The sequence below is a fragment of the Abramis brama genome (genome assembly GCF_963993115.1).
Source record: "Abramis brama genome assembly, chromosome: 4".
In the NCBI taxonomy this organism is placed as follows: domain Eukaryota; kingdom Metazoa; phylum Chordata; class Actinopteri; order Cypriniformes; family Leuciscidae; genus Abramis; species Abramis brama.
This window is the reverse complement of record NC_139966.1, coordinates 50,483,869-50,501,834: the sequence shown is the minus strand read 5'-3', so window position 1 is coordinate 50,501,834 and position 17,966 is coordinate 50,483,869. Positions and strand designations below refer to the sequence as shown.

General features: G+C 40.4%; 1 protein-coding gene across 1 annotated transcript; it reads right to left on the bottom strand.

Moving 5' to 3' along the window:
* Nucleotides 1-1,608: 1,608 nt before the first annotated feature.
* On the bottom strand, nt 1,609-16,095 carry LOC311082258 (scavenger receptor cysteine-rich type 1 protein M130-like; the record flags this gene model as incomplete). Its single annotated transcript, XM_084112989.1, has 21 exons — nt 1,609-1,685; nt 2,024-2,092; nt 2,285-2,344; nt 2,552-2,647; nt 2,746-2,946; nt 3,036-3,350; nt 3,728-3,805; nt 4,016-4,318; nt 4,471-4,788; nt 4,865-5,188; nt 5,283-5,597; nt 5,695-6,009; nt 6,153-6,467; nt 8,026-8,340; nt 8,512-8,808; nt 10,687-10,723; nt 10,967-11,020; nt 12,836-12,883; nt 14,770-14,969; nt 15,495-15,614; nt 15,846-16,095. The coding sequence occupies 21 exons, from the start codon at nt 16,093-16,095 to the stop codon at nt 1,609-1,611; spliced, it is 4,107 nt and encodes a 1,368-aa protein (XP_083969115.1).
* Nucleotides 16,096-17,966: the final 1,871 nt, after the last annotated feature.

Sequence of the window (17,966 nt, the reverse complement as noted above, 5' to 3'; positions counted from 1 at the left end):
ACAAACTTTTCATCTGCTCTCTTAGCAATTCTGAAGAAAAAGAGACTCTTGTCTGCTTTGGTGAGAAAGATAAAGGTAGAGAGAGGGGAGGGGCTTCTGACGACCACCAATCACACTCAGTTAAACTTCAAGAGAACAGAGACAACGACAAATCAGCCAATATATCTCCATATATATCAAGAGAACGCCACTGTTGATGAACGGGACTCCTCCTCCACCTTACAGACACTTTAATGAGGAGACACACACATGATAAAGTCACCCAGCTGTCATGAGAGTGAACGTGGGAAACACTTCAGTGTACATACAGCGCCAGAGTCTGACACCTGCAGAGAAGAGATACAAGCACTGATAACTAACTGCTGACCACAAACACTGAGAAGACAGAGAGACATACAGTATCAAAGTTCTATTCCAGAATAACAATGTACAAGATTTTATATTTTTTATTGAATTTTGCATTTTGTTTACAAAAAAAAAAACATTTGAAACATAATGTGTAGCAACATTCTCCAATTTCACAATGATAACAATTATAATGACTTAATATCCATGCACATAGTCATTCTGATAAACAGAAAATGTTAAAATTAATTAAAAACAATAAAATTGGACAGAAATATAAAACAAATGTATGCATGATGTGTATGTCTGACTGTAAAGACACCCTCTGCAGGACATAAAGTGAACAACATGCTCTTCTGCTCAGTTCAAAGAGTCATTACATTCTTTTGAGGGAAAGATCCTTGATCACAGCTGCTGTTTGTAAACTTATTTCCCAAAGTACATTCCAACGTTCTTTGGCAAAATATACTGTACATGTTCACCACCAGTGGGTCTACATTCAATAGGATTATGATATTTTTATAAGTTGTGAAATGTTAGAGACTGGAGCAGTGGAAGTTAAATGGTGAAGCATCTGAAATCATAATTATGTACAAACGGATTGAATGTTGGGATTTTTTTGTTCTTTTTTTTGTTCTCTCAAATTGCCATGTCTACATCATGTTTCATTGCATTGAGATCACAAAAACGTGTTTTGTATAAAAACTTTTGGAAAGAGAAGTTTAAACAGCATTTTTTCCTGTTAAACACTGATTCAATGTAATTGATTAAGTAGATTTCAATGCAAAATATTACATATGGTTACATAGGTGGATAGCAGTTAAAACGTATTTAGTATCTAAGACACTTAAACTGCAGAAAACTTAAAAGCTTTGAAAAGATTTGATGCAGTGATTGTGGTTTCATTTATAAAGTCCCTCCCTGTTTTCCTGGCTCCTCTTCCACATCATCATAGTCTGTTATTAGAAAACAAGAGCAAATTAATGTATCAATATATGCAACACATCAATATTGACAATCAAGTTAAATGAGCTATCATAAACACAGAAATTGATATTATAAAGCAATTATAAAAATTAAACAAATTCAGTGTAAGGTAAAAAGGTGCCAGTAACATACCAAACATGTCACTCATATATTCCCTGATATTCTTCACATCATCATACTCCTCCTGAACATCCTCTATTATGAATGTGTCCATTATTAATTACATAAGTTTAAATGCAACTATAATTTGAAGACAAACAAACAAACAAACAAAATTTAAGAGAGTAATTTGAATCCCACACCTGCTTTATCATTGGAGAATTGTTGTACAATGATGACATCATCATAGTTTTCTGGCAAGTCAAAAGAGACAAATACACAAAATAATGAAAAATTAATTGCATCCATTAAATGTGAAAAATTTTGGATTTTGAAACTGTGCCTATGTATAATTAACTAAACCCTTATTAAATAAAATATAATTAAATAAAACCTGTAGAAATGATAATAAGAAATAAACCTGTATCACGAGATCTCAATCCAACAGTGATTATATCATCATAATTCTCAGGTGTGATTTGCTGTTCTTCTAAATGAGTTAACAGCAAGGAGGAAATAAATAAAAACTGCTTTAACTATTCAGAGGTCCAATAGTTCATTTAATTTAGTGAAATCAGTTAAAGTCACTGACCTTTATTTGACCCTTCAGTGGTGGTGATGTCATTATAGTAGTCAGGTGCGGCTCCTTCTGCAAAATTTGCTTTAAAAAGAGTAGATGAAAGAAAAAAAAAATCAATAAATCCTTCTCTGAATTATTATGGGCTGAAGAGTTTACATAATTTAAACTCCGTAACCTGCTAAGTGAATGTTTTTAATTAATTTAACATCCATTCATTTCTGTATGTAGAAGATAAGATTTGAGTTATATTGATTTATACTTGAGTCCTCTAACCTGAAAGAAGCTCATCAGCATCTTCATACCCAGAATGCTGTTCTTCAGAGAGGACACTTCCTATTATACAGAAGTAGATTCATCAGACACACACGTTCACAATCGTAAATCAGCCAAAATCCCCACTTCCTTTGAATCTCAACACTAACACTGTATATCTTTCAGATAACACACAATAGTAAATGGATCTTTGTGATTTATTCTACTCTCCCCTATTAATGAAGTGATTATGATCTCCTCAAATCAGACTCTATGACATTTACTCACCCCTCTGAGTAAAGAAACTCTGTCTATTAGTGGGTCTGTGATGAATCTCCTCATAAACGGCCTCAGTCGTTGTTCTGTGTCTCCTCTTAGAGAGAGCTGTGAGTGTAGACAGACAAACCTGCTGTCAGTTCACAACACATGACTGATCACACACTGAATAACACACAATATGACAGTCTCTGGATCTCTCCTACCTCTCCTCATCACTCTGTTCTGCTGAATCAGTATAAGCAGTGGCACTAAGAGCAGTAAGAGCAAAACTCCCAGTACAACCACAAGCACAGAGAGAGACACTGGAGGAGTTTGTGGAGGAGTGACTGATGTTGAGCGCACTATCTCAGAAACTGGAGGAGAAGCTGATGCTGTTGTGGCAGGAGTAGTGGACACTGACAAATCTGGCAAAACAGACACAAACACATTCGATTTCATGCAAATACAGAGATATTATTCAAATGACTACAATTGCTCAGTGTTTTGCTCTGACCTGCACAGGTGAGTCCAGCGTGCTCTTTGTGGGAGCAGTCAGTGTGGTTCTTCAGGGAGAGAGGACAGTCCCACAGGTGAATCTCATTCCCTCTGCACTCGACTCTGTTCAGCCACACAACACCTTCACCAGCACCAAAGACTGAATTCCCATCAGCCCTCAGTGCTGCTCCACAACCCAGCTGCCTGCAGACCACCTGAGCATCGCTGATGTCCCACAGATCAGAACACACTGAACCCCACACAGCGTTATGATACACCTCCAGCCTCCCAGAGCACCGGCCCAAACCTCCACTCAGTCTGAGAGGAACATGATCTAAATCACACACACCAACCATCAATGACCAGCTTCAGCACAACATTTACAACAAAACACACACTGGTCTATGATTAGATTTATGAAATTGATCCATCCATCCTTCAAAGTGCTCATCATCTGTAGGGTCACAGAGATGCTGGAGCCTATCCAAGCATCTCGGACCGCAGATGGGGAACGCCCTGGACAGATGGCCAGTCCATCACAGGGCTTCATATACTCGCTCACACTTGAGGGCAATTTATTGTGTCCAATTCATATGCTGCATGTCTTTGGATTGTGGGGGAAATCCACTCAGACACGGGGAGAACATGATAACATAAAAAAAAACAGGGTAACATATTTTTTTTTTGTGCAAATTTGTCAAAAAAACGTACTTGAACACCGTCTCTGTTGAGGAGATGGTGAGGTTGAACATATCAGACGACTCCGAGGAGACTCAGAACTTTCCTCCACTAAGAATAAAACATGAGAAAATGAATAAAACTGAAGTGAAAATTAGGATATAAAAGCAATAATATCTATGTTAAACGTATTAAGAATTCCACTTCAGCTCAGTTTAGTTTTTCAGAAACATGAGTTTACTCTCCACATTAGATATAAATATTGTATTTAAAGAAACATGACTACTGAGACCATCTTAGGTCATTTAAATATCCTCTCACTTGAGCAGGTGATCTTGACCACTTCATCTTTATTACAGTAATTCTCTCCCCAGGGTGAAGACGGACACTGCCATAGTGTGGAGTCATGTGGTCGACATGATACTATATCCAGCCAGTTAGGAGCTGATTCCAGTCTTGGTGTAGAAGAGGATTCAACACCAGATCTTCCACAGTTCAGCTCTTGACAGATCAGACTCGCTGTGTCTCTGTCCATCTGGTTCCAGCACACATTACCCCAGGATCCATTGTAGAAAACCTCCACATTCCCTTCACAGCCCTCAGTTAACCTGATCTCTTTAAACTCTAAACATGCAAAAGGATGAGAATCAACTTTAACTTTCATCCAACCCCAATACATTTCTATCACTGAATGACTGACTGAAATATCTGTAAAAAACTTTTTGGATTTTAAATGTTACTGAATAACACATTTTTCACACTAGTGTACCGTTTACCTGAGCACACGACTCCTACATCCTCCTTGTGTTGACAGTCATGTTTCCCCCAGCCTGGAGAAGAGCAGTTCCACAGGGACGTCTCATTCCCCTCACACTCCACCTCATCCAGCCATATGGGTCCAGAACCAGGACCAAACCAGGCTGGTACCTGCTGGTTACTGAGGGCCACTCCACACTGCAGCTGTCTGCACACCACATGGGCATCTTTAATATCCCAGGAGTCATCACACACTGTCCCCCATGAGCCGCTGTGAAAAACCTCCAGCCTCCCTGCACAGTCTCCCCCAGAACCCACCAGCCTGATGGACCCGCGACCTGATATTCAGAGAGAGAAAAACACATTATTGATCACTAACAACTGAAGAATCTGCCCAGATGTTGTTGTTCTCACCAAGGCAGGTGATTGACAGCTGTTGTGTGGAGCTGCAGTTGAGAGTTTGTGGAGAGCTGCAGTTCCCCAGATGAGCTTCACTCCCAGAGCACTGGAAGCCCGTCACACACTCATGACTGTGTTCAGGACTGGATGAAGAGGAGCCGGAGAAGTTCAGCACAGAGCCACAGCCCAGCTGTCTGCAGACCACAGAGGATTCAGTGAGACTCCAGGAGTCCAGCAGAACTCTCCTCCAGACCTGATGGATGGAAACTTCCAGCTCCCCCTCACACTGTCTCTCTCCAGACAACCGCACCAGACTGTCATGAACAGCCAGAGAGGAATCTGAGGAGAAGATCTCATGTTTTACTAAAATAAGAATTGTGTTTTAACATGGTGAAAAAGAGCATAATGCTCTGAGTGTCAAATATAATTTTACCAGAGCAGAGGACTCCAACATCTCGTCTATGAGAACATTCAGCTCGACTCCATGAAGAGACGGAACATTCTGAGAGTTTTGTTTCATTCCCGTCACAATCAAACACATCAGCCCAGATTTCACCACTTCCCTCTCCAAACCAGTCTGATCCCACAACAGACACAGCAATCCCACAATTCAGCTGTCTACAGAGGACACTGGCAGCTCTCATATCCCAGCATGCATCACACACTGAGCCCCATTCATTGAGGAACCGAAGCTCCACTCTTCCAGAACAAGAGTCTGAACCATTCATCAGTTTAGCATCTGTGTAACCTGAATAGAGAACATAGAGGTTAAAATAAAGTATAATTCAGCTGATAGAGAATATATACTGTTTTAAATACAAAGACACTGAATATTTATAATTTACCAGAACAGATCAGACCAACATTATAGTCACTGGTACAGCTTTGTTTGTGTGATAATGAAATTGAGCAAAATGAAATCTGAGACTCATTTCCTCTGCACTGAATCTCTTGTGTCCACATCTGAGCGTCTCCTTTTCCAAAAGTATCTTCTCCCAGCACCTGTACAGGAGCCCCACAGTCCAGCTCTCTACACACAACCTCTGCATCCTGCTGGTCAAAGGCAGCGTCACACACTGAAACCCACGACTGATCATCAAGTATCTCTAACCTCCCAGAGCACAGGTGAGATCCATTAACGAGTCTGGAAGCTTGATGACCTGTTAATATTACAGAAATGACAGTGCACAGTAGACAAAAACAAATGCTTAATAGTTAAATACAATAAACATACAAATAGTTTTCCAAACAAAATATTCTTTATGTCACAACGAATTAATGGACAATCAGTTAAATTATTCACCCAAACAGATGACACCGGCATCATAACTGTGAGTACAGGCAAGTACTTTCCATCCTGTTGACCCACAGTTCTTCAGTGTAGACTCTGATCCAGTGCACATGACTAAACTCATCCAGATTGGTCCTGATCCTTGTCCAAAATGAGCATCACCCAGAGCATCTACAGGTTCTCCACAGTCCAGCTCTCTACACACCACTGCAGCATCAGCCATATCCCAGAAAAAACCACACACTGTTCCCCACTGACCTCTATGAAGAACCTCCACTCTACCAGCACAGCGACTGTGACCATCAACCAGCCTCACATTCTTTTTATCTAAGTGACAGAAAAATACAGATAGAGACTGTGATTGCATCTCCGTAAGCACACTAGTTCAGTATATTGTGTACACAAATTCGGCACTGGTAAAGCACACTGGCTCACTACACATTTGGACACTGATTTTTCAATTCCCGGTGATATGAAGTGATTGTGTCATAAAACATCACCACTGGTATTTATTAACAACACACATAACATCTTTCTGACATTTTTATGCTGTTTAAAGTATGTTATGATATATACTTTGATTGTTGTTATATATATCTGAAACATTTTAGCCAAATTTTAATTATAAATATGTACTACACTGTTCACTATCTACTGATGTTTATACTGACATATAATTAAATAACGATTTGTCTTTACAAATCTTCCATCCCATGTCATGATGATATTGTGTTGATATTGTGTTGGTTTGTGCGATTTGTTTTGCACTTAACAGAATTTCCATTAAGGGGAACGTAGTGAGCATCTAGTTTTTGAAGTGCATTGTGGGATTTTTAGAGAGCGAACATTCCAGTGAACTTGAAGGATTTTGTGATGGAGACAGATCTTTAAATGGCTGGCTCCTTGGTCAGTGTTCTGACTGTGAAATATAAAGCTGACTGAGATGCACCCTAATAGTAAAAGGTATGATATTACTATATTCTTTTAACTCACCAGCACAGATCAGCCCCTGGTAATTATCATGTGAACAGCTGTTTTTGTGTAAGGATGTTGGACAGAGGTGAATCTGAGACTCATTTCCTCTGCACTGAATCTCTTGTGTCCACATCTGAGCGTCTCCTTTGCCAAAAGCATCTTCTCCCAGCACCTGTACAGGAGCCCCACAGTCCAGCTCTCTACACACAACCTCTGAATCCTGCTGGTCAAAGGCAGCGTCACACACTGAAACCCACGACTGATCATCAAGTATCTCTAACCTCCCAGAGCAACTTGAGTTTCCAATAAGCCTGACACCTGAAGTAGCAAGAGATAAGAAATGTTTAACTTTTGTTTATCTAAAGGTGTGTAATTCTTGTTATTACACTGTAAAAAAAATTTACATCCCCAAGTCAAAAATTTCAAGTGACCAATAACATCTAAATTTTTCAATTAGTCTGACGTATTATTTCTCATTGAGCCAATGTTAACAGACTATTGCAACAAGAATTTCACTTGGGCCAATTGAAAAATTTAGATGTTATCGGTCACTTGAAATTTTTGATTTGGGAGGGTTAGAAATTTTTTACAGTGTATTGTTCTACCATAAAGCACCACTTATTAATGTGAAAGGAGTAAAACAGTCAAATTACTCAATCTCTCATGTCAATCCATATCATCTGACTTTCATTTTTATGGAACATAAAAGGGGAATTTTACAGAATATCCTGGTACTCTTTTCAATATAATGAAAGTAAAAAACATTGTGTGCTCTACAGAACAAAGTCATAGAGGTTTGAAAAGACACAAAATAAATGATGACTGATTTTTCATTTTTGGTTGAACTTTCCCTTTAAGGCAGTTGAATTATCAGAGATGTAAAAACAGTGCAGGGTTTGGAGCAGTTTACCTGAGCAGATTACTCCTGCATCTTTTGTATGATCACAGACATAAACCCCCCAATTTATTGTTCCACAGTTCTTCAGTGTAGATTCTGATCCCGAACATAACATGCGATTTGTCCAGATTGGTCCTGATCCTGGTCCAAAATGAGCATCACGCAGAGCATCTACAGGTTCTCCACAGTCCAGCTCTCTACACACCACTGCAGCATCAGGCATATCCCAACCAGCACCACACACTGTTCCCCACTGACCTCTATGAAGAACCTCCACTCTACCAGCACAGCGACTGTGACCATCAACCAACCTTACTCTCAAATTGTCTATAAAATAAATAAAGAGGGAATAAAGACATATGGACAAAATGAAAGAATGGAGGAAAAAAGTATCACAATAAGAGAAAAAACTATGATAAAATTTACTAATATTTAGTGTAGATTTTGGGAACATTAAATTTGAATTCAGTTTATTTAAAAAAAGGCTCAAACCTGCACACACCAGTCCAACATCATTTTCATGAGAACAGTTGTTTTCATGTGATGCTGATGTTGGACAGAGGTGAATCTGAGACTCATTTCCTCTGCACTGAATCTCTTGTGTCCACATCTGAGCGTCTCCTTTGCCAAAAGCATCTTCTCCCAGCACCTGTACAGGAGCCCCACAGTCCAGCTCTCTACACACAACCTCTGCATCCTGCTGGTCAAAGGCAGCGTCACACACTGAAACCCACGACTGATCATCAAGTATCTCTAACCTCCCAGAGCAGCGAGAACCTCCAACCAGCCGGACTTCTGAAAGAACAACACAAGAAAAAACTAAATTTAAAGTTAGAGAACTTCAATAATGAGTCAGTCATATAATTAATATATCAATCAACGAGAAATCATATTTTCCTTTATCTTCTGAAATAAAAGATATTTATTATGAAAACATATACATGTCAGCAAAACTTTTTCCCAGTCCAAAAGGACTTGAAAGTAACCTACAAAAACAGCTCATATACAAAACAGTGTATAGTTATTGTTACTGTAAAAATCTAAATGCATTACATGACTGCCCACATTTCAACATTTTCATGTCAATGTCTATGAATGAATCCTATCCGGGACTTACATTAGAATGTAGAGTTAGAAACAAGCTTCTAAATTTTATTTTTAACAAGGTCTCTGATTAGTACAGTCTGACCTTAACAGTTTGTGCTGTCAAAGGGGCTATTTACACCTGGCCACTTCATGTGTTTTCTCAGATCGGATAGCTATCTGATTTATCAAAACGATTCCATTTACACCTGGTCACATAAATGTGTTTTTGCGAAACGGATTTAAATCCGATCTTCAATTCCCGCGCTATATGCAGATTTAATGGAGTGCACGTCACCGAAAGCAACAGATATGAGCTGCATTTTATTGATCATCAGCTAAAATTTACAAATCAAAGACCGCAATAAGAGAGAGCAGTAACAGCCCTGGTAAGATCATTTCGTTTCTTTACTTTTAATGATGATGATTGTGTGTTAAGCATCTGCGACTTACTTTCACTTTGATTTGCGATAGTTTGCACGTTGGATTAATGAATAGATGCTCTGCTTCTCATCTGCGGTGACGCGCGTGTTCCAGTAGCGTCGTCATATCTGGCTATAACGTTATATATAGCCTATAACACGCTCTCACACGTTTATTTTTTAGCATTTTTGGGAGGAGTACAATTTACATATGTGGTTTCAACAACCAGATGCATTTACACTTGTCCAGTTTCGTCAGGAATGCGGCCCAGACCACCTCCTGAAGTGGTTTGAGCGATCGGATTCAAATCCGTCTCGAATGCGTTTCGGAGGGCATTTACACCTGGTCTTTTCACGATCGGATAGCTATCCGATCTGAGAAAACGCATTAAGTGGACAGGTGTAAACAGCCCCAAAAAGAAGCTGAAAAATGAAATTGTGACTGCTTTTGGTGCAATTGTTTTGTACATTTAGACAGGACTTTTAGCTTTAGCTTACCTGAACAAATGACTTGAGCGCTCTTATGAAGACACACATCAAGATCAGTTGGTTGTATGAATCCACATTTCTTAAGTGTAGACTCTGTTCCAGTACACATTGCATTTTTCATCCAAAACGGTTTTGATCCCAGTCCAAAATGAGCATCATACAGAGCATCTACAGGTTCTCCACAGTCCAGCTCTCTACACACCACTGCAGCATCAGCCAAATCCCAACCAGCACCACACACTGTTCCCCACCGACCTCTATGAAGAACCTCCACTCTACCAGCACAGCGACTGCTACCATTTACCAGTCTCACATTTCTTATGTCTATGAATGTAAGAGAAAAGGCTATTGTAAATAAAAAATGTTATAATAAAATTAAATGAAATGTGCTTTGTTGTACTTTGAACTGTTACCAGTACACAGCAAACCAATGTTGTGCTCATGTGAACAGTTGTTTTCATCTAATGGTGATGTTGGACAGAGGTGAATCTGAGACTCATTTCCTCTGCACTGAATCTCTTGTGTCCACATCTGAGCGTCTCCTTTGCCAAAAGCATCTTCTCCCAGCACCTGTACAGGAGCCCCACAGTCCAGCTCTCTACACACAACCTCTGCATCCTGCTGGTCAAAGGCAGCGGCACACACTGAAACCCACGACTGATCATCAAGTATCTCTAACCTCCCAGAGCAGCGAGAACCTCCAACCAGCCGGACTTCTGAATAAGACAACACAGATCAACAAAAGCATGGCTTATTTATGGGGCTTCAAGATAATGATTTGTACATCAAAGCCATTTTATTTTTAGTCTTATAATGAATAAAGTAAAAACACAAAAGAAAACCACAACAAATATAAATATAAAATGTATTTATTATTGAAGTCAACATTTTAAAACTTCTTTAAAAATTAGAAGCCAATCTGGAAGTCCATATGAATTTTAATATGTAAAATACTTTACCTGAGCAAATGACTCCAGCATCTCTACTATGATCATAGTTGCTTTTACCCCATCCTGATGATCCACAGTTTATCAGTGTAGACTCTGATCCAGTACACATGACACCACTCAACCAGATTGGTCCTGATCCTGGTCCAAAATGAGCATCACTCAGAGCATCTACAGGTTCTCCACAGTCCAGCTCTCTACACACCACTGCAGCATCAGCCAAATCCCAGAAATCATCACACACTGTTCCCCACTGACCTCTATGAAGAACCTCCACTCTACCAGCACAGCGACTGTGACCACCAACCAGCCTCACATCCATACGGTCTAAATATTAAGCAGTAACAATGAGAGATGAAAGATGAAGGGATGAGAGTTCAATTTACAGCATTACAAAGTGGGTCAACTGGGAAAATGGGACACATACGTCTGAGTATTTAAAATGAATATTCAGAGTTCAATACAAGTTTAGCTCAATCAACATCATACTGTAGGTGTGTTGATTAACAAAAAAAATATTATGCTGCCCTTTTAAAAAAAAAAGTAGGGTTTCAATTATCCTAAAATGCATTATTGTTTCAGCTGTAAATAGTTAAAAACAATTACAGGGTTTATACCATTATGCTGTCATGGAAACAAAGTTTAAAACTGGAAATAACTTTGCACAGAAAAGGTTAGTAATCAATTTTTTCCACGCTAAAATCCTGTTAACACAAATTTGTTTACGTCTTGTTTCTATATTATTGAGACCGTGAGTATTTTAAAGTTTATAGAAACCCTATTTTTTTAAAGGGGGGACAAGAAGAAATGTATTATTTAAGTAAAAAAATATTCCACAAATTATGTTGATTGAGCTATATTAAACTATATTAAACCTGGTGTATTATTTTAATATATATTTTTCCCTCACATAGTTCTTCTGTAGCTGAGGTCTTGGCATTGTTTAAGAGACTAACATTGTAACCCTATAAAAGGCCTTTAGTTTTTTTTTTTTTCTTTCATGATCACAACTTCTTGACATAACATAATACAGCATTTATCCTGCTGGATTATGAATGAGTGATTCTTTTTCTTTTTTTTATAAAAATGTTAATGGGACTTGCTCAAGCTAACATGTCTATCACTAATATTTCCAAATCAATGTTTATCAAATCAGAACTCCAAATGTGTGATCAATTTTACGGCCACCCAACTCGAGGGACAGAGATGCCTGCATGGTTATAGAATAATGTTTGACACAATCATGGCGATTAAATCGTTTTCAACCAGAGAAAAGGTGATCAATGTATGATTTTTTAGATAACAGAAGATTGAGACAGAGAAAGAGAAAAACTGCCTGTTAAACACAGGAGCACATTCAATATATTGTGATAATGTGATTACACGGGCATCTAAAAAAACACATTACAGTATAGTTTAATTTTAAGATCTTAAATAACATAGCCCTTAAAAACAAAACAAAAAAACTCTTTAATTTCATGTGTACTTACCAGCTGTGATGAGTATTATAACTGAAGACAGTAAAATGAGTGTCAGGCATCTCTCCATCTCTCTCTGCTTGATTCATTCAACATCCAGTACAAGCTTCTCCGCACTGATGATACAGAAGTACAGGCGTCTTCTCTCAGCCCCCTTAATGAGAGAGAAAGAGGTTCAAAACCCTCCAATCACACTCGCTGTTACCTTATTAGACAGAACAGAGGAAATCATCAAACAACTTCAGTGACAAATCAGACGAGGCTTTTATGATTTTCTCCATATATATATATATATATATACGGTATAACTGTCAAGGCTGATGAGCTCCTCCTCCCCACCCATCAAGACTGAGGGGATGCAGAAACACACACAAACACACACACACACACACACATGGCTTACAGGAGACAGGAAACTCTCCAGTTTATTTACAGCATCAAAACCCAACACCTGCAGAGAAGAGATAAAAGCACTGATAATTAACTCTGAACACTGTCTATTAGATATGTTAGCATGACATTAACAAGTAACAAAAAAGCCATTAAAAATGTAAATGTTAACCAAGAGCACAGTGCACAAGTAAGCCTTTATTAAACTAACGAAAGGCAGAAAATACCCTTAAACTACTTCTCCTTAAGTTAATTTTGTCAAAGCTTTCATATACATGTATGTATCAAAAACATTCTTGAACTATTGTGAAATTTACCTAATTTAACCAAAAGTGGTTTCTTTCAGGTGGCCCACAAAAACCATAATTATCAGTGAAGATAAGCATGGTTTTCACCTTGTGACCAGCAGAGAGAGCCAGTGAACTGCATTTCTGCTAAAACACCTTGTTTTGGGTATTGATGATCCATATCGAGACACTTTAGTAAGGATGCACACACACACACACACACACCTGCCAGAGCGGGCTGCTTCTTCATCAGGACGGATTTTTGACGGATTTATCACATAAGCATTCAACCACAGAGTTACGCTAGCCGTCACTGTTGTTCTGCCTCTGGATATAGTCCAATCAGCGTGATAATATTTTTTTTTACAGTCTGTGGATAACTGATCAAACTTTAAAACACATGGAGTTTCCAGCTATGCAAACATAACTAATGCAGCAATATTAACTTCTTAAGTAAGGAAAATTCCTTAAAATTGAAATGGACAAGAAAAAACGTACTCGGTTACTAACGTAACCTCGGTTCTCTCTAGAGAGGGAACGAGTACTGTGTAATATCTTACGCTATGGGGAAATCTCTTTTCCGCGAGATACTGAAGCCAGAAATTATCCTTAATTTTGGAATAATGTAAAACGCGTTGCAGCAGCATGCAGACATAGGCAAGACGGCTCGCGTGCCTATTGGCTGCCCTGCGGCAACTGCAGCAGCCTATCGAGAGGCCCCGTCGTGACGCCAGAACCAATGGGGGCGCTTTGCACCCACTACGTTATGTCCCGCCGAAACGGGCGTGGTCTGGGCCTATAAATATAGCTCGACAGGCTGGTAATCTGTTTTTTCATCGCCGAAGCGAACCAGAGCGTGTTGCAGGCACGGCAAAGATACGCAGTACTCGTTGTCTCTATAGAGAGAACCGAGGTTACGTTAGTAACCGAGTACGTTCTCTTACGAGAGGTTCTCTCGTACTGCGTAATATCTTACGCTATGGGGAACACAGTGTAAAACGCCGTGCATGCTGAGATCCAATCCCAAAATCCCAAGGGCAACGCCCTGGGCTCATATAGTACATGATCATCAGGGACTCGCAGAGAGTCCAGGAAGAGAGGCTAGAATAGCATCATTCCTGTAATAAACAGCATCCTATAAGGAGCAATTATATTGATAGTGTTCCACACAGCCAGGGCAAAAAAACTCGGCCTGGTCTGATGAATATTATGGGTCTTACACACTGCCCATAGAGTTGCATGATCGATCAGCGAGCATCGCTCAAGCAGTTTCAGTAATCTGGGCCGATAGCATCGGGGCAGACAGTACTGATCTATTAGACCGAAAGCAGCCTAGCCTGCAAGGCAGGAACCTCTAGGTTATAAAACCTTATAAATGTAGACGGGGAGGCCCAGCCTGCCGCCATACAGATATCTTGCAAGGCAATCCCACTAGACCGAGCCCACCACGAGGCCATGCCTCTTGTGGAGTGCGCTCTGACACCTAACGGGTACTGCAGGCCCTTAGAAGCGTAAGCCAGCGCTATAGCATCAACTATCTATCTGGATAGGCTCTGTTTCGACACGGCTAGACCTTAGAACGTCCGTAGAATGAGACAAAGAGCTGCTCTGTCTGTCTGAAGACAGTCGAGCGAGACACATAAGCCCTTAACGCCCTGACCGGACAAAGGAAGCTCGCGTCCTTCTCCTCATTAGAGACCGGCAGGGCCGACAGGGAAATCACCTGAGCCCTAAACAGTGTGTTAAGGGATTTAGGAACGTACCTGTGCCTTGGCTTGAGTATGACTTTCGAGTCATTTGGCCCAAACTCCATACATGTCACGCTCACTGAGAGTGCTTGTAAGTCCCCTATGTGCTTCACTGAAGCGAGAGCCAGAAGAAACACTGTCTTGAAAGACAAGTGTTTAATGTCTATCGGTTGGATTGGCTCGGCTTCCAGGACCGTAGAAAGGTCCCACATGGGAACTGAGGGAGGTCTGGGAGGATTTAACCTCTTAGCTCCTCTAAGGAAGCGAATGACCAGATCGTTCCTTCCAAGTGACTGGCCAAGCGTCGGTTTAGTAAACGCTGCTATGGCCGCCACGTAAACCTTGAGCGTGGATGGGGTTCTGCCCTTATCCAGTAGCTCTTGCAGGAAGGAGAGAACCTCTGTCACCCCACAATCTGGAGGTGATATGCCACGGGCTGTGCGCCAGCTAGAGAACACAGACCATTTTGAGGAATAGAGCCATCTCGTAGAGGGGGCCCTAGCCTGCATGATCGTGTTTAACACTCCCACCGGGAGGTTAGCGGGTACCCGTTGATGGCTCACGCATGTAGAGACCAAAGCTCCAGGCGAGGATGCCAGATCGAGCTCTTGGCCTGAGAGAGGAGGTCCCTCCTCACTGGTATCGGCCATGGGGCAGTGCTTGTCAGCTGCATCAGAACCGGGAACCAAGCCTGGTTCTTCCAGAACGGAGCCACTAGCAGCACTGAGCATCCGCTTTCCCTGATCCGCTCTAATACCTGAGGTAGGAGCGTGACGGGGGGAAAAGCATAGAGCGGGCAGCGGGGCCAGACATGGGCCAGCGCATCCCTGCTCTTGGAGAAAAACTCCGGACAGTGAGCGTTTTCCTGAGACGCAAACAGGTCTACTTCCGCTCTGCCGAATGTCTCCCACAGCAGCTGGACTGTCTGCGGGTGTAGAGACCATTCTCCTGCTGGAACATTGTTCCTGGACAGTCTGTCTGGTCCCACATTCAGGTGGCCAGGCACGTGCACTGCTCTCAACGAGCACAGATTGTGCTGAGCCCAGACCAAGAGGCGCTCCGTCAGCCTGTAAAGGTTTTGGGACCTGATACCTCCTTGGCGATTTATATAGGCCACCACTGACACGTTGTCCGAACGGACCAAGACGTGGTGTCCTTTTATCTGGGGACAAAAACGCCTCAGCACGTTGTCGACTGCCATCATTTCCAAGCAGTTTATGTGTAGAAGCTTTTCCCATTCTGACCACTGGCCGTAGAACGGTCTGCCCTCGAGCAGCGCTCCCCATCCCGAGGTGGAGGCATCCGTAGACACCACCTTCACACTCGAAGAAGTCCCCAGGCTTACACCTGACTGGTACCAGTCGATCGCTCTCCAAGGTTTCAGAGCTGAGACGCATTTCTGATCGACCTTGAGGCGAAAAAGACCGGAGGTCCACGCTCGGCGCGGTACTCGCGCTTTCAGCCAGAACTGCAGTGGGCGCATGCGAAGCATACAAAAATACAACATGATTTAAAAGATTAAATATTTCAGAAATCCTTGTAAAGAGTTGCAGAATGCCTTTAGCGCATTCAAATGTATTGAGTTAAAATTAAAACGTGATATCAATATCGCATTACCGAATTCAGGGATGTTTAATAGCTTCAATAGTTATCAAGCACCAGCTGATTTAAGTTTTTCTACAAACAAAAGTAATTTTCTGATAAATCATTGTACACATACATGTGTTTTGTTGTATGCACAGATTTTGAGGGTCGCTTATAGAAAGATGTGTCCTTGTCTTTGTTTCCCGGTATTTTTAAAAACATACCTAGATCTACATAGATGTTTTACACGATATGTCAGAGAACCTTGTGCGGCATTCTATATCCGCATAAAGGGTTAAAATGTAAAATATACATTTTAGCGCTATTTAAAAACTAGGACGGTATAATAATATAATGTGAATGTTTCACGTGAAAATTATGGTTTAAACCATAATTTTATCAAATCAAGTCATGTGAATACTGTTGTATATGAACAAAGAGAAGACCTAGAGTTCACTAACAAAACAGCTAACTGTAGGAAACAGATATCCGGGGGAAAGACTTATTCGATTAGCTTGCGTTGATTTAAGGACTGGTCTTCCTTCTCTGCTGTAAAACAAGAAAGTCTCGACTTACTCTATGTGCAATTACTATTGTTCTTGAAACATAAATTAAGACAGTTATAAATAAGTTAATTTACCATATGATTCAGGAGAGAACATTTGATGAGTAAATACTGATTGCAATATTCTAGAAACTTCACCTGGGAATGGGCTGATCACGGCAAGATTCGCTGCGACTCACTAGTAGCTCTTGTGAGGGTTGGCTCTTAAAAGAGCTGTTGAGTTTGATATTGGTAGATCTTAAAAAAAAAAAAAAAAAAAGGACTAAGTAATCCTGCAAAACAGAAAGGAAGGTAATTGTAATACATTACTTGCAAATAGTCAGTTTACAACTGTAGGATATGTTTTCTGTAAAGAGTGTTGCATAATTAAATGTTAAAAGCATTTTTATGTTATAAGTTCACTGATATGTGGGCATTTCTATGAATAAAAGTATGTCTTTAATAGCAAGCAATAATCATATGAAAATGATTTACATGGAAACGGGACAGTTATCAGCAGTGTAACTGATCTGATTATGGCAAAATAATCGAGTATCTGATGTCATGTGACAAGTCAGATAAGCTTTTCCACTCTTGCAAACAGAGGTAGGTTATGAGGTGTGGAGAGACATCATGTATCACTGGAACATAAACAGACGGGGACCAATTTGCAATTAATACAAACTTTCTGACAGTGTGTGGGACATCCGACTACTTTTCAAGAAGTGGCGCAACTGATTTACAAATATCGCAATAAATATGTACAGGAATTGAGGCAGTAGCCAATGACAGCAGTAGGAGTAAAAGCTGCAGGATTGTGTACGAGTATACAAATATGTACGATTATCATACGGATTTGACAACTTGTTAAATCTTGTGAATTATTAAGACTTTCAGACTATGTTTGTACTGATGGGGCTATGGGTTTTGTGAGAAAAGTTTTAAGAAACAACAAATGCTTGATAAAATGTTTGATTTAGG